Raw genomic sequence first — 27,871 nt, forward strand, 5'->3', positions numbered from 1 at the left:
TTAGACAAATAGACCAATGGAACAGAATACAGAACCAAGAAATAGTACCACTTCCACATATAATTTATGAGACAGAGGAAGCATTGAAAGCTAGTGGGAGAAAGAATGGTCTGCACATTAAGTGAAACTGAGATAATTGCTTACCCATGTGAAAAAAATGAAGTTGTATCCCTGCTTCACACCATATGCAAAATCAATTCCAGGCAAATTAAAGACTTAGAAAGGCAACATTTTAAAATATGTAAAAATGTTACAATCTCAGGGAGGGAATGATTTCTGCAAAAACCAAATAACTGCTAATTATAAATTAAAAGATGATAAAGTCACCTACAGTAAAATTTAAAACTTCTATTCATCAAAAATACTGTAGAGAAAATAAAAAGGCAAGGCACACACTGGAAGAAGATATTTGCAACACACAAACTGACAAAATTCTTATTATCTAGAATATATAAATAACTTTTAGAATCAATGAGAACAAAACAAAAACAAGCCAATAGAAAAGTGGACAAAAGTCATGAATGACATGCCACAAAAGAGAAAGTATGAATGACAAAGAAACATACGAAAGGCTACTTAAGCTTTTATCATGGAAATGTAAAGTCAAGTCTTGATGAGATCCCAATTCACCCACTAGCGTGGCAGAGATTAAAGTCAGACAATGGCAAGTGTTAATGAGGATGTGGAGCAACAGGAACTCTTATCCACCTCTAGTGGAAGCCTAATTGGCACTGGCATCTTAGAAAACAGCTTGACATTTTCTAATGAAGTGAAATATGTACATATCCTACAAACTAGCAAACCCAGTCTTAGGTATATGTCCTAGAGAAACTCTTATGCAGTGTACCAGGAGCTATGATTAAGAATGTTTGGGCTGGGTGAGGTGGCTCATGCCTGTAATCCCAACATTTCGGAAGGTCAAGGCAGGAGAATCTCGAGCCCAGGAGTTCGAGGCTACAGTGAGCTATGATTGTGCCACTGCAGTCCAGCCTGGGCAACAGAGTAAGACCCTGTCTCTAAAAATATAATAATAATAAAGCAATAAAAAATAATGTTTGTAGCAGTATTTCTCATTAGAGGAAGCACCTGTAAGCTATCCCAATGTCCATCAATAGGTGAATGAATAAATAAATCATGCCATATTCATATGATGAAATACAATACAGGAATAAAAATAGACTATAGCTACGTATGTCAATATAATATATATGTTGAACAGAAAAGAAGCAATTCATAGAAGAGTTCACTGTATTAGTTATCTGTTGCTACATAACAACTTGCTCCAAAATTCAGCAGCTAAAAACAACAGACATTTACAATCTCACGGTTGCTGTGGGTCAGGAATTCAGGTGCAGCTTAAATGGGTACCTCTGCCTCAAGCTCTCTCATGAGATTGTCAGGCTGTCAGCCAGGGCTGTGGTCTCACCTCAAGGCTTGACTTAAAGAACACCTGCTTCTAAGCTACTCATGTGGTGGTTGGCAGGCTGTGTCCCTTGCCACGTGGCGCTCCACGGGCTTGCCTCCCGACATGGCCAGTGGCTTCTCCCAGGGAGAGTGATCCAAAAGATAACTAGTGAGAGATCACCCGACAGAAGCTATGATCTTATCATAACCTAACTTCAGAAATGAAAGTCTATCACTTCTGCCATATTCTATGTGTTAGAAACCAGTTACTGGGTCCAGCCCATACTCAAAAGGAAAGAATTGCAAAAGTGTGTGAAGACCTCAAGAGGAGGGGGGATATCGAGGTCATTTTAGAAGCTTCCTACCATACTCTTGTAGTATGATTTCATCCTTATGAAGGTCAGAAATAGGAAAAATGAAATTACATATTGCTTAGGTAATCCTGCCTACGTGGAAGCACTATGAAGAAAAACGAGGAAATGATAAACATAACATTCAGGGTAATGATGATCCTGGGGTGGGGGGCACTGAGAATGGAGAGAACACACAAGTAGATTCCATAGGTTGGAGTTGGATGGTGAGTTCATGGTGCTTATTTTCTTTCTGTGTTTCTTGATGTCATTTAATGTTGCATGTAGTTTTGTTTTTTTCTCTTTGGTTTGGTGTTCCGTTACACATGTATGTGCACATGATCAAAGTTACATGTGCATACACTGTAGAGTCAATCCTTCTGTGGTATTTGCTGTCTTCTACCAGCTCTTTCCATTTACTGTTCTCCAGAGGCGGCTACTTTTACCTCCTTTTGCTAATTAATTTTAGTATTTACCTCCATGTCTGTAAGTAATATGTGTGTATCGCTACCTTTTGATGCTTTGGTTTGTTTAGGTATTATCTATTCCCTTCCCACTCTGGGAGATGAAAATTTAGCTCCCTTTCCTCCCCTCCAACTCTTCCTCTCCCTTCATCTTCCTTTTATAATTACATCATAATTTTGGTTAAAGCAGTAATCAGTGTTTACATCACTCAGTCAACACTAATTTGACTCTATTCATAGTTGAGCCTTGTAGTAAAAAATATGATAACTTTTCCCTTCCTGCAGAACTTTTCATTTTTCCTGGAGTTGTTAATGATCATGTTTGTTCGTTTGCTTAGTTTTTTATGTATTCATTATTAATTCAAGTGCAAATTCTGGCAGTTGTCTAAATCTCTTTTCAGGATGTTCAGGCACATTAGGTTTCCTATCAATTTCATCTCCTTGGAAGTGTCTCCCAGAGCCTCTTGACCTGCTCCAGCCTGGACGGGTTGTCCTCCGCGCCTGGTGTGCACCTGTCCTACGAGGACCTCCCTGTACCACCACCCTGAGCTCGTTGCCTTTATTCCTTGTCTTCCTCCTTGGTTTACTTCTTTGTTTTGGTGAAGCATACCTCCTGTGTCTTCCTGAGAGAGGGTGCATGGGAGGCAAACCCGTGACAACCTTGCATATCTGAAAATGTTTTCATTGCACCCTCAGACTGAACTAATACTTTGGCCAATTCAGATTTCTGGTCTCTGGTTTGAAATTCTGATTTGGAAATAATTTTCCTCCAGAATTTTGAAGGCTTTATTCCATGGCCTTCTAGCTTCCAGTGTTGCTGTCAAAAAGTCCAAAGCTGTTGTTAATTTCTGGTTCTTTGTATTTGGCCTCTTTTATACCCTCCCGCCAAATCCCTAAAGCTCTGTAGGATTGTCTCCTTTCCCCTGGTGCTCTGAAATTTCACAATAATGTGCCTTGGTGTGCATCTATTTTCATCCACTGTGCTGGGGACAGTGAGCCTTTGATCTAGAAACTCATGCCCTTAAGTTCTGGGGATTTTTGTTTTTGAATGATTTTCAAAATAATTACTTCTCTCCTTCTTTCTCCTTTTCCCCCCAGTTGTTTCTTTCTGTAACTTCTACTATTTGAATTGGGAGACTGATTCACTAATTTTCTCATATTTTCTTTCCCTCTCTCTCCTTTTAAGAGATGATGGCGGTCTTGCTCTGTCCCCAGGCTGAAGTACAGGGGCACAATCATAGCTCACTGCAGCCTCAACCTCCTGGGCACAAGCAATCCTCCTGCCTCAGCCTCCGAGCAGCTGGGGGATACAGGCACACACCACAATGCCTAACTTCACATTTTCCTTCATTTTCATTCTTTGTCTTTTTCTGCTTCTTGGGAGACTTCCTTGATTTATCATCTTCTAGCCCCTCTAGGAAGACTTTTTTCATACAGCATTCCATTCTTGTCTCGTGGGTCCAGTATCTTATTTTCTCTCTCTTACGTTAATTATAGGATTTTTCTTTCAAGAGTTCTCTCTGTGAATGGTTTGTATTTGATCCAGAGTTCCTTCTTTTTGTTTGTTTAATTGACTGGTTTGATCTGTGTCTTTAATGTTAGAGAGTCCTGACTGTCTGGGGATTCCTGGTTGCCTGTTTATTTTTAAAAGTAGCAGACTAACAACTTTGAGCTGTAAGGGATTTGAGGGAGCAAAAGTAGACATATGTCTGTACCATCTTTGCCAAGTCATATAGTCTTTTGTATCTCTCATTTATTTCATGTTAAGAAGTGAAAAAAAAATCCATAGTCCACACCCTGAAAGATAAATCAGTAACTGTAATAACTACCCTTGAGCTCAAAGAAAAATTACATCTTTTCTTCCTCAGCCTTTAAAGAAAAACATGGAGCTATCCCCCCACCCAAATTTTCTATTGCAAAAAATAGCACGAGATTAGTATGTGAGTTTCTGACATGTGTAAACCGCTCTAAAATTGTGAATAGGTTTAGAAACCTTTTCTCCCTCCTCTTTACTCCCACAGTCCTGAATCACCAGCCCAGCCTTCTGGCTCATCACTTCCTGCTTGGTGAGTTGCACGCATGTCTTATCTCCATGACGATGCTCCAAGCCACTGGAGAGCAGGGTGCATGTCCAATTCATCTCAGCATCTTCCGTAGTCCCCACCAGAGGAGCGATCACTGAAGGCTGACAAACAACGAAGGACACTCTCAAGATCTTCACTCCTCTCCTCAGCACACACAGTTAGCACGCACAGGAGTTTATTATGGTGAATGAAAAAAGAAACCCACAAGAACATAATTTATATGTAATTCCACTTTGATCTCTAATCTCTTTACCTTGGCATCCTCCCACATATGAATAGGATGGTCCATGATCCTAAGGGCAGCCAAACAGCCAGGGAGCACGAGTTTAATCCTCAGGGTTTGCAGGGAAAGGAGGACTGTGGAGACCCACGTGCACAAGAAAATCCATGATGTGCACAGAGGGTAGGCTACAAATTAAATCTTAACTTCATGGTTTGGTATTCAAGGCTCTCCATTGCTTCGCCCTGGACACCTGCAAAGCTTCTAGCAGCACTCCTTATCTGGGGCCTGACCTCTTTAGTCAGTCTTTCATGTAGAAGAATCATTTTCAGATACTAAGTATCTCATGTCCTTTCTTTGTCCAAGAACATACAGTTGATTTCTTTTGTATCTATATCAAATAGTTCTCCAGCCTAAACTTCAAGACATCTTCATGAATGCCTCACTACTCCACTGCACGTGTAAATCCATGCCCCTGTATTTTTCTGACTATTTTTTCTCAGACTGATAACACCTGCACACTCTCAGCAACAATAATGGCTGACATTTAGTGAGCACTTACTTTGGGCCACTGTGCTGGTATTGCTTGTGGGTTATTTTACTTAATCCTCCCATCATCGGATAAGGAAATTGAGTGACAGAGAGGGCACGTCACTTGCCCACAGCCATGGAGCTACTTAACGCTGGAGCTGGAGCTCCAAGCCAGGCAAGCCCAGCCCAGCCCAAGATCACTGGCTCAGCTCAACTCCTCACTGCTAAACTGCCTCAATCACATTTCTTCAGACCTTACCCAAGACTTACCTTCCAGGAAATGCTTTTCAGAAGAACTGAGGACCCTGGCTGTGACTCTATTACATTTATGTGTTGCAGGCTTGTGGCGTGGAGCTCCCTTTACGTCTTCTCCCTTCTGTGTCCCCTCCCACAGTCACTGAGTCTTGCTGCTTTAGAGAAGCTGAAGTCTGATTTTCCACCACTGCCTCAGCACAGGGCCTGAGGATAGGGTCTGCCACCAACCTTCCAGCCAGAAAGCAACCTGCTGGGAGGGGAGGGGTTGCATTGCCTTGAGGGCCTAGCAGGGCAGAGTGAGCAGGCCAGGGAGGCAGCTGCCTTTCCAAGGCCACAGCAGAACTGGGAGGGGGCTGATGCTCTGGGTTACGGTCAGGGGTAGACGCAATCCTGGGAATCAGAGTTGGGAGCCACCAGCCTGTGCTACTCAAAGATAGCCAGGGGAGCAAAGGCAGGCCCAGCCCAGGGAAATGAGGCCCACGCAGCCAGCCAGGGGCCCTCAGGGTGGTAACAGAGCATCCCTGGGGAGCAAGTGTAGCAGATGGAGTGGGCAGGCAAGGCCATCTCATTGGCAGAGCTTTGGGGACATCTGAAGATGTCCCCAGAAGTACCAGACACCCATGTCCTTGTGCAGACAGCCACAAAAAGGCTAGTGCTGTGCCACCTACTGGGTCCCCAGTTGCTGGCCAAAGACTTAAATGGGGCTGGAGAGCCCACCACTGATGTGCTCGCGGGAATCGGCTAGGGCCGGGCTCCGGTGGGTGAGAAAGACTGTGGCCTGTGTCTCTGTCCCAGCTTTGCACACCTGTTTCTTGCCTGGCCACCCCACCTCTGTGTCCTGTCTCTTCAAATACACTGCTCGCCACCCGCAGACCATTCTTCCCAGCAAGCTGTGTTATCTTGTCATTCCCGTGCTCAAGAACCCAGAATCTCTTCTAAGGCCTCTAAGACAAAATCCAAGCTTCTTATCCCAGAATTCCAGGCCTTCCTAAATCTGACCCTGGTCTCTGAAGCCCCCTGGTCGCCTGCTACTGAGCCCAGGTGCTCTCCTCTCACTGAAGCTTCCTCATTATTCCCAAGACACATGCCAGTTGCTTTTGCCTCTCTGATGTTGAGTGAAACAGTGAAAGGAGCATGGGCCTTGCTTCCTGTGTGTCCTTAGGCAAGTCACCCAGTGTCTCTGTGCCTCCTGCTGCTTACCTGGGAAATACTTTAAAAACTGTTGTGAGATTAGAATGTTTGCGTACAAAGTGCCAGCCACACAGTAGGTGCTCAATACATGCACAGTATCCATCATACCATGCTCTTGCTGCTCCCTGACTTGATGGCCCTGTCTCCTTTCTGACTGGCTGAGCTCCTGCCTCCTTCCAGGCCCATCTCTAGATGCACCTACACATGCAGCCTGCCCTGCACGCCTCACTTAAGGCGCCAAGGGAGGGAAAAGCAGCATTTGCCTATCACTCGCTGGGCACAGACCCTGTGGGGGCATGGAGATCCCTGATGACGGCAGCGAATCCTTCCGGGGGCCTCCTTGTGCTAGGCCTGTCCCGGCACGTTGTGTGCATTAACTCACGGAAGCCCGAATGGTAACTGACTTCCATAGATTAAGGTTCCTAAATGGCTTTTCTGCTCTATCCAGCCTAGTTGGTTTGGTCTCCCTGGCCCTTTGTTCTTGGCTTTCCCCATCCAGTGGCCTCCAAGTGGCTAAGAGGAGATTTTATCAAGAAGTGAAGCCCTACGGTATAACATACGGAGTCTATTGTGTGTTGTTCGGGCTGATCCCGTTAGAGAACGGTTTGGAAGAGGACCCACCTTCACCAGCCCTGCCACCCAGTCTGCAACCAGCTCCCTTGCTGCGCTTTGTATAAGCCCTGGGCTTTCATTAGGATTCTCTGCCCAGAGCACCCATTCCTCTGGGCCTGCCTGGAAAATGCAATCCTTGCTCCTCGGTGGCACCTCTGTGGACCCTCATGTGTTTGGATCAAGGTCATTGCCCTCTGCCTCCATCCCCAGGGCACCTTGTCCGCCCCCGATTGCACCCCTCTGCAGATGTCTGCCTCCTTGGCAAACCCCTCTCTTGGGCTGAGTCCCTGAGGGTAGGGGCTGTGTGGTGTTCATTTCTGTATTTCAGTACTTGGCACAGAGCCTGGAGTGCAGCAGGTCTTGGTGTTGGGGATGAAGGGAGGGAGGAAGGAGATGGGGTGGAATAGGCATCCGGGCAGAGGAAATGGTGCTGATGTTTCCAGTTGGTTCCTCCCAGGGCGGGGCAGCTACAAACCCCTGTCTGACTCAGAAAAGGAGTCCTCTGTGGACACCCCAGGGTCCCCTCTAGAGACAGCTCCATGAGAGCCCCAGCCACCACAGCTTCCCTCCAGACCCCCGGGAGATTCCAGTATTTGAGATGCTTCAACTTTCTTAGAGGAAATCGCTGAATATGTTTGGTAATTTTTTTTGACATTTTCCCTGTTCAGGAGTTTGTGATTTCAGATTAATCACATCCACATACATTTAGACTGTCGGCTTGGAAGGGAAAATTTGAATTTTATTACTGCATGATTTCATCCAAAGCTATCTTACCAACACTAAAAGGATTTCTACAATGAGGTGCAAATCATGACAAAACATTTTATCTCTGGGACCAAGCTCATGGCGGGAGGCCAACGGGATGGGGGGCTGCAGGTGGGACCTGGGTGGGCACAGTCGCAGCCCCTTCAATAGCCTAAAGAGATCTGTGTGAGCCACTGTCACTGCTGCCTCTTCCTCAGCAAAATATCTCATTTCCTTCCCCGCTCTAGGTTTGCCCATAGCCCTTACTCCCGGGAATGGCTGTTCATCGACTAACTCCTGTCTTCCCCTTGGCAGGTACCATGACCAGCAGGACGTAACTAGTAACTTTCTGGGTGCCATGTGGCTCATCTCCATCACATTCCTTTCCATTGGTTATGGGGACATGGTGCCCCACACATACTGTGGGAAAGGTGTCTGTCTCCTCACTGGCATCATGGTGAGTACCCGCCTCTGCCCATTCCCTACCCTAAAAATGTGGCAAAGAGCTGAACTCTTTCTTGCGAGTACATAGGGGCCTTCCTAGCAGCAGCGCGCGGGGCGGCTGTTAGTTAACCGACCTGCGTGTGTGTCCCCTACACATAAAAAGGCAGGTGGGAAATCTGCAATGGTTTCTCACTTTTCAGTTGACTTTTCTAAGGTAAGAATGAGACCTGGACTCCTGGCAGTTAATGGTCTATTCACAGCTCCCTCAGAATGGGCTGGGTGAAGCTGGTCCTGGCCTGATGCTCTGATGCCCACCCCACTGCTGTGCAGCCACCCAGTTTGCTCACCTCCAGTGAGCATTGGGGCTTGCAGTTTATTGTCCTCCTTCCTGTTGCCTTGGTCCCACTGACCTTGGCACCATTTCTGATCATGTTTAGCTGGAACTCACAGAAGCAGGGACTGGGGAAAGAGCACTGAGTCGGCCTTTGGGACCTGAGTCCTGGACGGGGCTGTCCGTGTGGCCCTAGGCTGGCTTTGCCTTTCCCAGGCTTCTGCTTCCACCTCTGCCTGTGGAGGGGCCGGGCTCTGAGTGCCAAGTGCTTTGCAGCACTGGCATTTGGCAAGGCTGTGATCCCATCTCCAGGTGCCCAGCAGGTGTGCCGTGCCCTTTCAAGGTGTATCTCTCCTGCCCAGTGCCCTACTACCCACCCTCGACACTCTCGCAGAGACACACACTCTCGCCTGTCACATGGCCATCACAGTGTGGCTTATGAGAGGGATGTGGGGTCTGAGTTTCTGCTCACTGTGGACCCTGGGCCAGGCACTCTGCCTGTTGGGCCTGAGCATCCTCCAGGGGAAAGTGGAGATGGAGGGCCTACCCTGCCCTCCCCATCGGCTCGTGCAAGGAACAAAAGCAATGGTTTATGTTAAAGTGCTTTGAAAACGAGAAGCGGCCACACATAGGTCAGTGTTGGTGGTGTCCTCAGTGTCCTTCAGTTGCAAGTTGGTGAAGTGTTCCCTTGGCCTTGTTGCACTTTGGGTCCAGGACAGGCAGCTGCTGCTCTTTGGCCTTCATCCTGGAATCCTGGAACAGTGTTAGAGCAGGGTTGGACACTTTTTTCAGAGGAGGAAACAGGCTGAAAGAGGAAAGCACATCTAAGCCTGGGTACTGTTGGGGGAGGTGGCGGGGTGAGAAGTGGTCAGGCTGTTTGTGGTGTGGCTCTGGGTCTCCATGGCTGGAGCCTGCAACCCTCCCAAGGACAGCCCCCCATCCACAGCCCCCCTCACACCTTTGTGAAAATCCTTCCTTGCAGTGATCCCTCAGATTCCATTTGTCACCCTCATTGCCTCCAGGAGAGAGGAAGACCCTCTTTCTGGAAGGGCAGTGACCCCTTTCTGCAGTGGAAAGGGAGGGCCGCAGGTCTTCCTGTAGGGTCTGAGCGAACGCCTCACAGCGGCTGGGGGCTGCCCCCACTCCCCACCCCACTCCGCCTCGTTGGCTTCCTGGGGCTGATATTGGTGGACCAGACAGTCAGACCCAGGCTTGGGGCAGTCGGCCTGCTGAGCAGGAGGGGCCAGGCTCTCTCCTCCTTTCTGACTTCAGTCCAGGGCAGGTCCCTATTAGCAGGCAGGTCCTACGACAGTAGCTAATGACAAAAAGCTTAGCGCTGGGGTTGTGATAAATCATGCGGAAGTGCAAGGCTTTAGAACAAATACCTCCCATCGGTTAGTAGGAGTCTGTCTTGGCATAGCACCAACTGTCACGAGGAAACCGGGGAAAGACGCTTCTTACCAGAAAGGAATGAAATGCCACCGAAGGCCAAAGCTTTCCGTCTTAGAGCCACTCCTGGGGCTTTGTGCCTCAGAACCAGCTCTCAGCCAGGGCTGGCACAGAGCAGGGTTGCCAGTAGGTGGATGGGCCCTGCGGGGAGCCTCTGTTATTTTAAAATACCAGCCTTTCTCCCTCTCAGCACATAGCTGTCCCCATCCAAGAAGCAGCACCCCAAGGACCCGGCTTCCTGGTTCCTGGACTCCACATCTCCTGGCTCTACTCTGGCACAGCTGAGCAGAACAGGCGAGACCCTTGCCCCACCCCTGCCTCTCTTTGGGGTCCGGAGGCTGTTTGTCTTTCAGCACCCCCTTTCGCTGTCTGGGTCTGCAGTGCTTCCCCAGAGAGAGTGTTCTGTTCCCTGTGGATTGAGGTGTGATCAAAGTGGAAAGAACAAACGGACGATGAGGAGCCAATTCCCACCTTCCATATGAAAAATACAGCCCAGGCCTTTCATCTCTTTTTGTACAAAACCCTGTGCATAAATATATACCTTTCTATATACAGGAACAGGGAGGTTTCCTCTATTTATTGTCAGTGTTTTTCACCCAAATTAAAGTCAGTCGCCTCACTCTGGGGTCAGCCACAGTGAGGAACCCTGGTGGCGTTTTTCTAGCAAATGTGATTTTTCTAGCTGAGTCACTCCTAGCCAGGGTTTCACTTTGCTGAGGATCCCTTCCCCTCCTCCTCCCAACCTCCCAACACTATGTATAGCTCCCAATTATTATTGCAAGTGCCTTTACTAAAGGTAGGGCTTCCTGTTTGGTTACCATGGACACCATGAAGGCCAAGGCAAGGCCTGCTTGGGAAGGGAAAGGAAGGATATGTGTGTGTGTGGCCTGTAAATAGTCTTAATCATTGTTTTCTCTTGGCAATCCCAGTAACAATGTAATTATCAACCATTAAGCAGGGTATATAATCTTCTGAACAACTTGCCATGGCTGGCACAGACCTGGTGTGTTTGAGAGATTTCACCCACAGAAGCAGCTACATTAAAGTCCAGCATCTTTCCATAGGATTTTTCATGATCACGGTGACAACACAGTAGAGAGAAAGCTGTCAATATTTAGTATCCAGAATTGGAAATGACAGTGCAACCTAAAAGATGTGCAATGCTGACCTTCTGATTCTGTAGGCATCTGGAAGACCCCAGAGCCCCCAAGGCTGCTTGGCTTAACTTTGTTCCAATCTAGCCTCTTTCTAAAGCTGGACTCACTCTCTAGACCCTTCATCAGTTATGGACAAAGAGGCAAAAGCTTCTGGATGTCTGCAGGGACGCTGAGCTTTTCCCCAGTGGCCTCATGAGAGATGCCTCTGAACTGCCAAGGGAAAGTGATGATGAAGTAAAAGGTAGCACAAATTGAGTCATTTTGGGAGGAGGCAAAAAGAGGGCTCAGCAAGACATCTGCTTAATGTCAGTTTTAGAAGATGAGCTTCTCCCGAAACACCTTGGTTTCAAACCAATTGATGTTATTTTAGTTGTTGCATGGAATCTGTTGCAGAAACAGGATCCAACTGTAAATCCTCCAGGCTTCCCTCCTCCATTTGTCACTTTCATTTGTGTTTTATTTTATTTTATGCTTCTTTAGTTAAGAACACCTCATACTTTTCCCCTTGGGATACTTGTTTTTCCAGCTTCTAAGGTTTTCCAGCTGGAAAATGTTTCTTGAAAACAAGAGGTGGGAGGACTGGTGTGGAGGAGTCTCGGTCCAGATTTGGGTCCGAATCTCTAGAGTTAGGCGTGTTCACCCCGTCCCAGCCACCCTCCCTCTGTGCACTTGGTGCTCCCTCTCGCCCACGTGCCTTGGGAAGTTCCAGCTCATCAGAAGTGGACCCCATCCACTCCCCTCGCCCCATGGAACCGGAAGTTGGACAGAGCAGATCCAGGGACTTCAGCTGATGTCCCCTGTGGTTCAGGACTTGGCATATCTGAAAGCAAAAGGCTGAGTCACGGCTCTTCCCCCCAGTCTGACCCCAGGGAAGTCATAGCAGCAGCTGTTTACCCTTTCCCGTCCTGCTTCCACCCTCCTCACACACCCCCTCTACCCACCAGCCATTTCAAAGATTCCATAGTTAGCCAGGCCCTCGGTGATTTGTCTCTTAAAACTAACCTGCATCACTGCCATGTGACACAGCACTGCCAGGCTGCCACTGTGGCCTGTCAGACTATTAACTCACCTAAGTGAAAGGGCCCAGCATCCTTATACTACTTGAGGGGACAGGCAATCCTTATACTACTTGAAGGTGGACACAGCAGGGTGGGATCCCTTGGCACTTCCTTCATGTCCTCTAAAGGGCCAAAATGGACCACTGACTTCTGGCTCAAGCCTTAGGCTCCTTGTTCTTCCTTCCTCTCTCAATCCCATCAGCCCATCATTTTTTCTTATTCCTCAGCCTCCTCCTTCTCTCTTTCCCCCCTTGACCCTTGCTGTTTAGGATGCAACACAACTTGTTCCCCATCTCATTTTCTGCCCAGCTTTACCTCTCCCTGCACCCACCTTCTCTTCTCTTCTTTTTTCTCCTCTCTCCTCCCCTCCCCTCCTGTTCCATTGTCTTCTCTTCCTTCTTCATTTTCCCTCCCCACACCCTGCACAGTCTGCAGGGGCTCAGCAGTCTAGGCTTCAGTATTCCTCCACCACTTTCTGAAGGCTGCTGATGTCTGGCCCCATCTTTATGAGGTTGCCTCTTAATGGAAAAGACCAGGTTAGGTGTCATTACTGGTGACTGCCCTAATTACATCCAGTCAATGGAAAAATGAAGCTGAGAGCATCCATTTAAGTTGGAATTAAGGGTTAAGAACGCAGCATCCTCTAGAGAAATACTCACAAGGGAGTCATGACATCTCTATGTTGAAAGAAACTGGGAAGTGTCATCTAGTCCACTGTCCTGCCTCCAGAGCGAAATTTATCTTCATCATGTGAGACAGATGGTTCCTTAGATAAAACACTCTAGCTTCTAATTAAACCCCCCCACCCTGCACTCAGCCAGCTAAAGTGTGGGCCATGGCAAGCGCTGTGAAACACCCCATCTAGACCCTGGAAATTTGGAATGGTGGATGATTGATTGTTGTGATTACATTCCCAAAGTAGCATGGTACAGGGAAGCTCCCTCTTCAGGCCTATCGGACCCCAGCTTTCAGGGATGATTTAAGTAGTTTTGCCTGGGCCTAGCGAGAGGAGGGAGAATGGAGCCTGGGGAGAACCCTCTCCATCTGATGTTCCATTTTTAACGCTATGATATAGCCCTCTTTTTGGGCTTTCAGCCCAAAGTACTTTTGGAACTCCATATAAAGGAGAGGGATGACACTCCGTCCGGTCGAGGGGAAGGGAGCACACATCTTCCCTCTAGGATGGCTTCTTTTAAGCTATTTTTTGCTTTTGGAGGCATGGCTAAATTGATTACAGCTACAGACCAGGCTGTGCAACTGCCCAGATCCTTTGAAAATTGGGCACAGAGTCTCCTGTAAGTCACAGAAGCTGAAAAAACACAGCCATCCTCGAACAAAAGAGGAAAATGAGGTCAGAAAAGGAAAGTTCACACAGACTTGGTTCTTTTCACTTTGTGAAAAGGCCAACGAATGTACTGAGAAACACTAGATTGTTTTAATGGGGACCCTTGTGGGAAATGAGGAGAAAGCATTGTGAACTTCAACCACATCAAAACTTCACACAGGCTAGCCTTTGTCAGCCTGTGAGATAAAGAGAGAAAGAGCTTCTAAAAGAGAGAGTAGGGAATGGATCCACCCATATGCATTCCTTCCAAGTCGGTTATAGATTATAGTACCTTTGAAAAACATTCTTTTCTGCTTCTCACACATTTTGTAAGACCTGATGAGCCAAAAATGTTACTGACAGATTCCTTCCATTCTGGGACCTCAACTGCTAGACTGGGTTCTGTGGCAACTAGAATTACTGTTTGACATATAGGATTCAGTTGTTGGCTTTAATAAGTTCATCATCTCTTTCCATGAGTGGTGGTCAGGGCGGCGCAGGGCACAGCATGCAGGCAGAGGGCGATGGTCTCTGACAGGAGTCCACTTGCAGAAGGATGGGCCTGACTCCCACTGCCTGCCGAAGAGCCAGGGGAGTAGTGAGTCTCTGAATTCCCTCTATGCTCACAAGCCAACCAAGAAGCCTAGCGAAGAGGATTTTAAAATGCATTGAGAGAATGTTGGAATGTGCGGGGAATTCCCTGCTTATTTCCCAGACAGTGAAGTACGCACCCAGAGGATTAGGAGAGACAAAGTGAGTCCCACCGTTCTTGGGGCTCAGCAGAGCCTGCTTCCTTGCTCACCCTCCCCCAGGCTCCCCTGGCATGGACCTACCGAGCAGACTAGGATCGCTGTTCCAGAAAATCCCAAGGGTCTGCTGCAGGCTCACTTAAAATCCTCATTTTGATCCAGCAGAAGTGGTGTTGCCTTTAAAATCTCTACATGATGGTGAATTCATGAGCCTCCTGGGTGAAGGCAGGAAGGAACCGATTCCTTGTGCTGAGTCATAGCCTAAACCTTGAGGTGAAAAGCCCAAGTGTAGAGCAAGCACAGTCACTGAGTGCACGTGTTCTTGCCAACCTGGGTACCCTCTGTGAAACAAGCCCTGGGGAAAGGTATTGCCTCTTCATTCGATTACTTTCAGGAACACTCTCAGCCACTGGCAGGTGTTCCATCCGCACCCCAGCTGATGGCTTACCTTCTTTCCTCCCAGGCCTGCTGGTCTAGAGCTGGCGGTGGGATAGAGACCTGCCTGAGGGAGAGAGGGCCCGTGTGTGCTGGCCCCTCTGTCTTCCGCTGCACAGCTTGGCAGGTGACCAGGTGCTTATCTGTTGGTTAAACCCCCCAAAGCCTCGGCGCCACCTAGCATCCTTCTCCATTGAAACTGGCTAGCTCAGCCTCCCAGAGGTCAGGTGTGGAGCACAACCCAAGAGGCACTGCAGACCCCTCTATGGGTCAGGACATCAGAGTCCTGACAGAGTTCAACAGATTTCTGTGGCTTGGTCATGACCAGCCAGAGAGCTCGAGTTCCCACTCCACTCCCAGGAAAGTACCCCTGTGGCCGCCAGGCATGTTGAGTTGCTTATCTTGCCTCTTAATGATATGTTCTTTCCCCTCTGGTCCTCTTGATGTCCTCCCACAGGGTGCAGGCTGCACTGCCCTTGTGGTGGCCGTGGTGGCCCGAAAGCTGGAACTCACCAAAGCGGAGAAGCACGTTCATAACTTCATGATGGACACTCAGCTCACCAAGCGGGTAAGATGCCACACAGCCATGTCTTATGGGGGACTTAAGGCCACAGTGGAAACCAATCAGAAAGCAAATGGTCCACCTGGTGCAGTGGCTCACGCCTCTAATCCCAGCACTTTAGGAGGCCGAGGCGGGTCGATCACAAGGTCAGGAGATCAAGACCATCCTGGCTAATATGTTGAAACCCCATCTCTACTAAAAATACAGAAAATTAGCCGGGCATGGTGGCACACACCTGTAGTCCCAGCTACTCAGGAGGCTGAGGCAAGAGAATTGCTTGAACCCGGGAGGCGGAGGTTGCAGTGAGCCGAGATCGCACCACCGCACTCCAGCCTGGGTGACAGAGAGAGATTCCACCTCAAAAAAAAAAAAAAAAAAAAAAAGAAGAAGGAAGGAAGCAAATGGTCATGTCGTATGGGTTTGCACCAGGCTTTTAAAGGGTGTGTTTGAGGGAACCCCAGACACAAAATGGAAACAGCATCTTCATACGCCAGGTTCCTGCCTTCTGTTCGATCGCTGTGCATGGTTCAGGCAGCCAAATAATTTTCCTGGTAATTTAACTAATAGCCTACAATGGTATAACCTGCCCCTTTGCCTGATGATACCAAATAAATCACCCAGTATGAGGCAATGTTTTTTGTTTATGCTCAAATATTTTCAGGATTCTCATTAGGAAGGGCAAAACTATATTGAAAATGTACCTGAAACTATAAAAGTATATTGAAAATGTACCTAAGTCTAATCCTTTAAAAAAATCATTTAAAGAATCATTCTATGCTGGGCACGGCGGCTCACGCCTGTAATCCCAGCACTTTGGGAGGCCGAGGCGGGCGGATCATGAGGTCAAGAGATCAAGACCATCCTGGCCAACATGTGAAACCCCGTCTCTACTAAAAATACAAAAATTAGCTGGATGTGGTGGCATGCACCTGTAATCCCAGCTACTCAGGAGGCTGAGGCAGGAGAATCACTTGAACCCAGGAAGCGGAGGTTGCAGTGAACTGAGATCATGCCACTGCACTCCAGCCTGGGCGACAGAGCAAGACTCCATCTCAAAAAAAAAAAAAAAAAAAAGAACCATTCGAGCAGAGCCCATATTCCTAAATAAAATTGTTCATCAAAACATCATCATCCAATTTTTCCCTTTTGGGTTTTCCGGGTAACGTTTCTCACTTGAACCATTATGAAAGTGGTTATGGAAGATGAAAATCTGAAAATATGCAGGAATGGGTAGACCATTTAGCTGCTGAAAGTTGGACACCCCACTGAATTGTCTGAGACGAAAAGGCCCATTTAGAATAGACAGATACAAGCCTTCCAGAATAACAGCAGGCCAAAGGGCAAGGCAGGAGCTGTTTATTCAAGGACAGCTTTTATGGAAAATTCTTTAGAACTACAGCCTGAAGGAAGGTCAGTAAGATGATTTCCTGCAAGACTGTCCTCTTTCTGAGACGAGACAGAATTAAAACCCTGTGCCCGTGTCTCGGCCTCCACAGTCTTTTCATTTAGGACTGAAGTAGGTTAAGGGACCCACGAGCAACCAAATTTTGATTAGGGTTTTTGAGAGCTAGAGAAAATATTCAGTGATTAATGTTGCACAGAAGCAAAAATGTGTTAGAAATAGAGACAAAGGCAGGAAGGAAGAACAAAAAGAGAGAGAGAGAGAATGACAGAGGGAGCTGCGAGCGAGCTCTCGGGGAAGGCAGTGGGAGAGTGTGCAGTGGCCAAGGCCTCTCCAGTTTCTCAGCAGAATTATTCATGGTGTTTGATTGTTTGGTCTTTGATTACATTTACTGGATTCTGTAAAGAGCCTTAACAGACATTAAAAGGAACTGGTGCAGGCAAATATTCTTATGTTGTTGACGTTCAAGTGTTTGTACTTGGTACATCATGGCCCTGAGCTATCAGCTGCACCAAAAAAAGCCATGATTTGTCACATCACGATGGCAGTGATTGAAGGCTGCTCCCACAGTAAGGCCTGCCGGGAACCCTGCCACTTGGCCACTCTCTTTCAGCCCCCTCTAATAATGGGTGCAAAAGTCATGCTCAGTATTGAGGAAATTATTCAAGTTATTGAAACACCTAAATGTAAATCCACTTGCATCTATTTTCCTGAAGCAATTTACTGAGGTTTCACTGAATTGAAACTACGTGCTGGAGTGAGGGCAGGGAGATGTTTTGCCTCCAAAGCCTTCTCATAAGCTGTTTACCAAGAGTAGAGACATTAGCAGTCTCTCTGTTTATTCTGGTTTTCTTTTTTAAGCCAAGTGTATTCTTTGTATTTGGTGTTATTCCTTTGTCCTCTCCATTTTTCACCAAGTAGATCAGACGCTAGAGGAAAATAAAGCTGAGGAAAGCCAGCTCTTTTGTATGCCAGGAAAATAAACAATTTTTCTGCAATATAATTGTGGAAGATGAGACTGTGGTTGCTAATTTTAATCTTTCAAAAATGATTCCCTAATATCCTCCTCAATTCCACTTCTTGAAAAGTAGGACTGAAAATCAAATCAACAAATATTTATTGCTCATCCATGAATCTAAGGTAGCTTTTTAATCAAATAACATCTCACTTTTCTGAGAACACTTAAATCTTTTGAAATGTCTCTTTAATATCTAATATATTTTCTCAAGGAAATAAACAACACAGGAGGGATGGTTCTTACAGAGAGAAGGTTTTCAAAGTGGGCAGGACTAGAACTTCTGAAGGTTCTCTTACATAACCTTAACTGAAATGAAACTGGGTGTGTGCATCCTTGGCCTGCTCTGGTTTGAGCTGACTTTGACCTGCTCACAAGAGAACCCCACCTTTCTTCCCCTGGGGATGCCTGGCCTGCCCTCTGTCCTCTCGAAATGGTCCATTGTATCCAGCTGGAGTGGCTCATTGGTCAAGAAGACGCTAAGCAGCCGGGTGTGGTGGCTCACACCTGTAATCCCAGCACTTTGGGAGGCCGAGGTGGGTGGATCATGAGGTCAGGTGTTCAAGACTAGCCTGACCAACATGGTGAAACCCTGACTCTACTAAAAATACAAAAATTAGCGGCATGTGGTGGCACGCACCTGTAATCCCAGCTACTCAGGAGGTTGAGGCAGGAGAATCGCTTGAATCTGGGATGTGGAGTTTACAGTGAGCTGAGATCCCACCACTGCACTCCAGGCTGGGCAACTGAGCGAGACTCTGTCTCAAAAAAAAAAAAAAAAAAAAAATGCTAAGCACAGTCTGTTCATAACATCTCAGTGAATTCTCAGAGAAAGATCCAACATGAAGGAATTGACTGTGGCATAATTGCAACCTCTTCGGAGTGGACAATTAGTAGATTTGACAGATAAAAGCAGTCTCTTACCAGTATATGCAACCTTGATGCTTCAAAGACCTAAGCAAAACGAAAAAAGGAATTGTAGCTATTAATCATAGAAAATACCCAAATTGTTCTAGTGTTTATTCATCCTGTCTTGCTCTAAAGACTGTAGCCTAGACTTTGCCATGACAGCCAGCACTATTTTTTTTTTTTTTTTTTTTTTGTAGGGAGGGAAGAGGGTCTGATAGCACTGGGTAAGAACTCAGTTTCTGGTTTTCTTGAATCCCATGCTTATCTTCTTTCCTTGTATGACTTATCAACTCTGGCAGCAACGTCATTTCTGTATTTAATTCAATCAGATCTTCCCACACTGACTTCGCAGTGTCACTGCCATTGTTATTCTATAATTATAACTTATTGCTAACCTCTGGGCTACTAGATAATATGTAAGTACATGATTCACAGAGGGACTGGAAGAAAGATACTAGAGCCCCATCTTTTCTGCCACTTAGTGTTTTCATGTCCCCATCTTTCTGTTTTATGTAACTAAACAGATCCATCACAGAGGCCACTCCCTGGGTGCCACACTCTGTACTCTGGGGGCACCAAGATGGGTAAGAGGTGGTCCTTACCTCCATCCTTAACCTCTGGTGGCTGACTGCCCTCAGAGATCACTTCTTCTTATAAGAGGTAGAGTGCGCCGGCTGCGGTGGCTCACGCCTGGAATCCTAGCACTTTGCGAGGCTGACGTGGGCGGATCACTTGAGGTCAGGAGCTCAAGACTAGCCTGGCGAACATGGTGAAACCCCATCTTTACTAAAAATACAAAAAATTAGCCAAGCATGTGGTGGGCACCTGTAATCCCAGCTTCTCGGGAGACTGAGGCAGGAGAATTGCTTGAACCCAGGAGGTGGAGGTTACAGTGAGCTGAGATTGTGCCACTGCACTCCAGCCTGGGTGACAGAGTGAGACTCCATCTCAAAAAAAAAAAAAAAGGAAAGAAAAAGAAAAAGGCAGAATGGGCTGCTATGGACACACTTGGCTTGGGAGGCACCATGGACTGGAGATCTTTTCTTTGCGGTACCTGCTCTCCACATCAAGCCACAGTGAGCAGAACCTTCAGACAGCACAGTGTGCTGAGGATCATATCTCCTTCTTGCTGCAAGGGTTTCTTGCCCCAAGTAGCTCATCTAAGTACACTTCCCCATGAATTCAATGAGTAAGACCAGAACTAAACCCACAACTTCCCTAAACTAGTTCCTTCTCCTAACTTCCCTGGTGTGCTCCTGACATCATGTTCTTCCAGACGCCAGGCCTAAAGGCTTAGCCCCATTTCTGACTCCTCTGGGCCCTGGACCCCACAGGGGTCTGAGCACTTTCTGTGTCTGATTCGACCTTGCCGTGGCTGTTCACTCATGCCTGCCTCTCCAGGGCCTCTGCCCCACCACTCTTGAAGCCGCCATCTTCTGTCTTGCACTATCACAGCAGCCTGCTACCTGCTCTCCTCACTTCGGCCTCCCTTACCCCAGTCATCCTGCACTCCGCTTCCCCGTGGATCTCCTTAGACTCTCAGGCTTAGCTCTGAACATATTACTTCCTGCTCGAAAACCTTTAAGTAGTTCCCCCACCTACTATCTCCTGAATGACACTGAAGAAAACTTGTCTTTAATTACAAGCATATGCCAAAGTTTGATCATAATCTTGCTAGAAGAAAATTTTCTTCAGCAGGCTAATTCAAAGATTACTCTTAGTAGTGGTATTTCACAGGGAAAGCAATGGTAGTCATTGTTATGCCAGACATAGAAGGTTTAGCTAAAGGACGGCTAACGGACAGCTGGTTGGGCTCAACAGTGGATTTCCAGAGCAAGTCTTCATCTCTTTACAGTTGATCAGATAATCAATAGGGCAGTTATCAGGAATGCTAATTCTCCCCAGAAGAGGATTATAAATTACATCACGCACAAGGTTCTGTCCCAGACAGATTGAGTGCAGGTTTTCTTTAGCAACAGTCACAGAAACAATGTGCGTTTAAGCTGAAAGGACCCTTAGGGAAGAGCCACTCCAACCCAGATGAGAAGACGAAGGCCCAGAAAGGGGCGACGGTGAGCCCCCAACCTATGCAGGATCCACTTTGCTCTCAGACCATCAGGCAGGCAGCTTTAGGGCGGTCAGTTCCTTGGAACTCAGCATGGGGCTAGGGTCCCAGACCTGCTGAAGAGAAAAGCCAGCTTAACTCCACCCTAACTGAGTATCACATAAATAGCATTATAGAATTATCCACCACCACCACCCATTACCATATTGCTACACGGAGAACCTCAAGCTCCAACTTTGAACAACGGAAATACATCTCCTCTCTCTCCACCCAATTTCCTGCCAGCCAGAGAGGTGGAGCTCCCAGTTCTAAGTGGTCAGTGAGGGCCTCCGGGTGAGGCAGGCAGAGAAGCCTGCAAAGGGAGTGTGGAATAGAACAGGGGGAGGAAAAAGAGGAGGTGCAAGCAGGGTGATGAAAGAGAGGGCAGCCGGGGAAGCCAGAGCAAGTCTGCGGGGTGGTGATGAGGGGAGAGTGGGCTTGGCAAATGGGAAAAGAGGAACCGGCCCCCTTCTCTTGTCCTGTGTGTAATGGACACCTTCAGTCAAGGGCTGGCTCTCAGGTTCTCCGATAGTGATCTGATCATCACTCAGCCTAGTTTCAACCTGTGTAACTCCCTGAAGTTATGCATTGCATAACAAGTTTCAGTCAATGATGGTGCACATATACCAAGGTGGTCTCAGAAGGCTATAACAGAGCTGAAAAATTCCTCTCCCCTAGTGATTTGTTACAGTTGCCTACAGTACAGGAATGTGCCATACAGGCTTGTAGCCTAGGAGCAATAGGCTATACCATACAGCCTAGGTGTGTAGTAGGCTGTACCATCTAAGTTTGTTTCAGTACACTCTGTGATGTTCACACAGTGAAGAAATTGTCCAAGATGCATGTATTTAAATCACACCCACTGGCCAGGCCTCCCTTTCCCCGTCTCCAACCTCCAAGTAGAATACTTCTCTGGCAAGGGTTCCTGGCAGCATAATGGGCATGCTAGTGATTTCTTCTCTAGGGGGCTCTGCTAATGGGACTGCTGGAATTTCCCAGGGCTCCTGGGGCTGCTGGAGGCTTAGGGTGCCCAAGAAAGGTGCTCCTTTCGTCCCCCTTGTACTCCTGCCCCAAGCATTCTTGCTGCAACCGGCAGCCCCTCTGTAATAGCAAGTAGCAGGCTACCTGGGCAGAGAGGTGGCCAGAGCAAGTCATTGACATGGGATGCTATGGCCAAGAGCTCAAGGAAGAGATGTGTGTTCTGTTGTATGTTTTCTTGCGGGTTGGGGAAATTAGAGGGAAGGACGCTGACATTTATTGGAAGGAGAGAATATTAGCAAAGGTACCACGTATTGAGGCATTTGGCCAGGATCTGTGCTAATGTTTTAAGTATATTCTCATTTAATCAACACAGTAATCCCATTTCACAGATGCAGGTAGTACTTGCATCACTCACTAGCCCCGGACCCTGCTTTCTTGTTGTGGTTTTTTAAGCGCTTATTACCTGATGCTATAATACAAATTTCATACCGTCTTCTCTGCAAGATTGTAAGTTCCATAAGGGCAGGAATGTTATTGATTTGTTCGCTGTGGTACTCTCACTTGCTAGAACAATGTCTGGCCCGTCATAGGTGCTCATTAATTGTTCCTCAAATGTATGAATAAAGGGAGTCTCAGAGAGTTCAGTAGTGGGTCCAAGGTGGAGCTCATGATCACATCTATTTGTCAAGTTTTTCTGAAGGTTAATGAAACAGTGCAGACATACGGGCTTAGCACAAAGCCTGGCACATAGTAAGCACTCAGTATATGTTAGCTGTCACCATAATTTGCAAGGTCTTCATTGGACCACTTTCTTGCCCAGGCCCATTAATCTTACAGCCCTTCCTAAAGTAGATCATAGAGCCCATTCTCTGGCCCCAATCAGAGTGAAAGCAATTTTTTGGTAGAGAGTTTCTGGGCTTGCAGAAAACTATCGGCCAATTTGTTTATGGGTTTTGGAGGCAGGACAGCTGGACTTCCATTCACAAAGGGTCCTCTCCTAACCATCCCCAAACCCATCCGATTGTGGCCAACCTTGAGCCATCTTTCTGGCTTGCTGCTTTCATCTTAAGCCCTGCCCTCTCGCACTGCCGCACCCTGAGAGCGTCTTTTGGCCCTGGTGCCTCTGCCCACCAGGAGAGTTCAGGTGGTACCCAAGCCTCCATCAAGGAAGGGTGTATGGAGCCCTTCAGAGGCTCGGCAACTCTGAGGAAGGGCACGTGACCTCATCTGCTCCCGACCCCAACAATACTTAGATCAATCAGCCAGGTGAACTGGAGGGAGACCCTGGCCACAATAGCATTTACTGTCCACCTGGGAAAGCACAATGCAGTTAAAAGCCTATTTCTTTTTCTCTCGCAGATATTGATCTACTTAGCTTTGTGCCAGGCTGTTTGCTGGTAATTAATTTCAGAGTCAGTGCAAGGGCTGGCAGTTAACATCACTTTCCCGAATGCACAGAAGCCTCCCTCCAAACTCATAAAGATGATGTGACGGCCTCTCTCAGCTACCCGGGCCGTGCTGTGACTTCAATATCTTACATTTGGGCTGACGTTAAGTGCAGGACCTGGACTCCGTGTTCTGTCACATTGCTAAGTGAGGGCCATGATGATTTAAAAAAAAAAAAAAATCCAATGTTCTTTCCAATTCCTTGATCCTGGAAAACAAGAAATGATTTTGTTTGTCTTTCCTTCAGTCCACATGAAAACCTTCTGCTCTTCCTGGACCTGGCTCTTGTTTTGACTTTGCCATTAGCTCGCTGTGTGATTCTGGCTCTCACATCCCATCTCTGAAGTGGTTTCCTCGTATTTCAATGAGGGGTTTGAGCTAGACGATTTTAACTAGTATCTGTATGGTACTTTATATTTCATGTAGCATTCAAACCCACGCTGACTCAGTTTGCCATTTATAATGGTCTACTCTTGGTCTGTGTCTCGGTTTCTTCATCTGTAAAATGCGGATAATGTTAGCACCTCCCTGATGGGGTTGTGGTGAGGAGTAAAGGAGCTTAGACATATGAAGTACTCAGACCTGCGGCTGCACCTGGTAGATGTTAGCTGTTGCCCCCAGCACCATCATCACTGCCTCATAGCAGCCCTCTTTATTTTTCCCACCTTATAGATAATGAAGCATTTGCTCTTAAACTGCTTAATAATTGACAGAGCAGGGATTCACCTGCAGACTTTCCAGTTTCCTTGAGGCTTTCCTAAGAGGCTAAGTGCCTAGGGAAACTGAAGAAATGACACATCCAATTGCCTCCTCTCCCTGCAAGAGGAGGGCAGTAATATTAAATGTGTGCTCTGCAGAGAGCAAGGCTTCCCTTCCGTGCCGCCTTTTTTGCCAGGAGGCTGCTGTTCACTCTAGTTCCCTGAGCAGAACCCCAGAGACCATGGTGTCCTTTCCTGGACATCCACCGTTTCCAACTTTCCACCACAACCTGCTTCCTTTCAGGCAAGAAAGTACTAGAGGCGGGCAATTAAGTCATTTAAAACTATTTTCACAGTGGATCTTTACTGAATTTTTAAAAAGCAATATTTACGTCCCTTAGACATTTCTGAGAAGACTTAGCTGTTCTTTTAAAAACATCACTTCAGCGCCAATGAAAAATATAATCCAGCCTTGGTAATAAATTTTTAAAACATACACACACAAAAGTTATCAGCCTGCAAAACAATGTTTCCTAGCCTTCCCACACGTCTCAGTATTTTAACAACGTCCCATCTGTTGATGTCAATCTGAAGAAGCAGGTCTGTATTCTCTAATTTTATTAAAATCCTTTCTGGCTAGTAACCTGATTTCTATTAGGCTGGCCTACTTATTTCCAGGCCCCAGGCCTGTGGACCCATGCCAGTCTGCATGGCTGACAGAAATGGGGATGGTTAATCAAAAATCTGCTTAGCATGTGCTTAATAAGGAATGTTTTCTCTTGCTCTTGTTACTAATTGCTGAAGATGTCTGTGTTTGGATTAAAACTTTGTCCCCTGCCATCTGGATGCCATTGATATGTCTCAGCTCAGTCGTGAGCCTGGTGATATCAGTGGTTTCCATGTCAACAGATGACAGCATCATATGTTGAAACGTGTGATTGCAGTGCACAGTGAAGGAGCCAGCCTTGGGAAAGAGGAAGCTCTGGTTTCACACCTAAATATCTTCACTGATTTTCAGACATTGCTCTAAAATTATTTCCGTTTTGTGCCAATTACATTTACATGTACAACTACAGTGCAAATGTTTTTGGCCATTTGGGAAAGGAGACAATGGGCTTGTTGGTACCTATAGTTCCAATCAGTGAGAAAGACATTTTCTCAAAGAAGTCTTTTAAAATCTCCAGCTGATAGGAAATCTGTTTACTCTCTGAATCCAAGCAATGTACCGTATACACTAAGTGGCAATCTCAGGTAAAACTCGGAAGTCTGCATGTAAGGGCAGCAATGGTATATTGCTAGCTATTTTCCGAGGGGACCCCGGGACTCAAGGTCTTGCTCATGCAGCCTGTCTAAATATAGCATCAGCAACAGCAGTCAAGAGATAGTATTGAAATAATCAAGAAGAAAGAAAGGAAAGGAAAGGAAAGGAAAGAAAGAAAGAAAAGAAAGAAAGAAAGAAAGAAAGAAAGAAAGAAAGAAAGAAAGAAAGAGAAAGAAAGAAAGAAAAGAAAGAAAGAAAAAAGAAAGAGGGAGGGAAGGAAGGAAGGAAGGAAGGAGAAGGAAAGAGAGAGAGAGAAAGAAAGAAAGAGAGAGAAAGAAAAAGAAAGAAGAAAGAAAGAAAGAAAAGAGAGAAAGAAAGAAAGAAGAAAGAAAGAAAAGAAAAGAAAGACCCTCCAACTTCAAGCTCTGGTCTGCAGTGTCCAACACAAGATTAAGAACAGATGAATTTTAATCACCTTTTCTTTTCTTTTTTTTTTTTTTTTTTGAGATGGAGTTTCACTCTTGTTGCCAATGCTAGAGTATGGCGTGATCTCAGCTCACTGCAACCTCTGCCTCCCAGGTTCAAGCGATTCTCTTGCCTCAGTCTCCAAAGTAGCTGGTATTACAGGCATGTGCCACCATACCTGGCTAATTTTGTATTTTTTGTAGAGACGGGTTTCACCATGTTGTCCAGGCTGGTCTCGAACTCCTGACCTCAGGTGATCCACCCGCCTCGGCCTCCCAAAGTTCTGAGATTACAGGCGGGAGCCAAGGTGCCCGGCCTTAATCATCTTTTCTAGGGGTTCCGTGATTTTGGTTAAGAAAATAGATCATTGCAAAATCGTTTCTTTATGAGGTAGACTACAGCAGCAACCACAAAAATGAACCTAAGAAAATGAACCTGATAGCAGCCTACTTTATTTATTCTTCCTTAGATCAAGAATGCTGCAGCCAATGTCCTTCGGGAAACATGGTTAATCTATAAACACACAAAGCTGCTAAAGAAGATTGACCATGCCAAAGTGAGGAAACACCAGAGGAAGTTCCTCCAAGCTATCCACCAGTGAGTATGCCAGAGCGGTTCAGCCATCAGATGACCAGATTGGGAGTGGCGGGACTCCTACAACTCTGTCAGTAGCACAGAAGCAATCCATTCTGTTCCACTCAACAAGTGGAGTGGTGAACTGGGTCTGATCACTCACTCACTGCACCAGCCACATGCCAGGAATTGGGCAGGCTGCTATGGAAGGTAAAAGCTAGAGTAAGAACCTCGAAGAGCTTTCACATTCTACACACACACCCCACGCACACCACACATCACACACACCATACACACCACACACAAACACCACACACACACACCCCACACACACCTCAGACAAACCATACACACACCATACACACCACACACCACACACACACACCACATACCACATATCACACACACCATACACACCACAAACACCACACACACACCCCACACACCATACACACCACACATCACACACACACCACACGCACCACACACACCACACACCATACATGCCACACACAGACACCACACACACACCCCACACACACCTCACACACACCATACACACCGGACACACACCACACACCACACATCACACACACTACACACCACACATCACACACACTACACACACACCACACACATCCCACACACCACACATATACACACCACACACATTACACGCACCACACACACCACACATATGACACACATCACAAACACAACACGCACACCACACACATACACACCACACACTACACACACACACCGCAACACTAGACACACACACACAGCACACACACCACATAAACCACACACACAAACCACACACACACAAACCACACACCGAATGCACCACACACACCATACACACCACACACACCCCCTACACATCACACACACAGCACACATGCCCCCTACACACCACACACACCACACACACACCAAACACACCACACACACAAACCACGCAAACCACATACACACCGCATACACACACCACACACACCCCATACACACACCACACACAATACACCACACACACACACACGCCCCCACACACACCACACAAACCACACACACCCAAACCACATGCCACACACACACAAACCACACACACCAGAAACCCCCCACACACCACACACATTACACGCACCACACACACACCACACATATGACACACACCACAAACACACCCATACACACACCTCACACACCCCATACACACACCACACACAACACACATGCCACCACACAACACACTCAACACACACACACCGTACCACACCCACACCACATGCCCCCCACACACACCACACATGCCCTCACACACACCACACACACAAACCACACATACCACATGCCCCAAACACACACCACACACACCACATGCCCCAAACACACACCACACACACGCCCCCACACACAACACAAATACACACTAACCACACACACCCCATACACACACCAAACACACCACACACACACATGCCCCACACATCACACAAACCACACACACCCACACACACCCAAACCACAAACCAAACACGCCACATACACACAAACCACACATACCACACACCCCACACACATACCACACACATTACACACACCACACACACCACACATACGACACACACCACACACACACACCACACA

The 27,871-nt window shown here is 46.9% G+C and overlaps 1 protein-coding gene across 1 annotated transcript in view; it reads left to right on the plus strand.

The window, feature by feature from the left end:
* Nucleotides 1-27,871, plus strand: part of KCNN3 (potassium calcium-activated channel subfamily N member 3) — a 174,337-nt gene that overhangs the window by 130,600 nt on the left and 15,866 nt on the right. Inside the window, exons 4-6 of the mRNA XM_032154422.2 lie at nt 8,171-8,312; nt 15,260-15,370; nt 26,115-26,242. Of these exons, the coding sequence (XP_032010313.1) occupies nt 8,171-8,312; nt 15,260-15,370; nt 26,115-26,242 (381 nt within the window). The remainder of the gene's footprint in view (nt 1-8,170; nt 8,313-15,259; nt 15,371-26,114; nt 26,243-27,871) is intronic.

Source organism: Hylobates moloch, unplaced genomic scaffold (genome assembly GCF_009828535.3).
Source record: "Hylobates moloch isolate HMO894 unplaced genomic scaffold, HMol_V3 SCAFFOLD_5, whole genome shotgun sequence".
NCBI lineage: Eukaryota > Metazoa > Chordata > Mammalia > Primates > Hylobatidae > Hylobates > Hylobates moloch.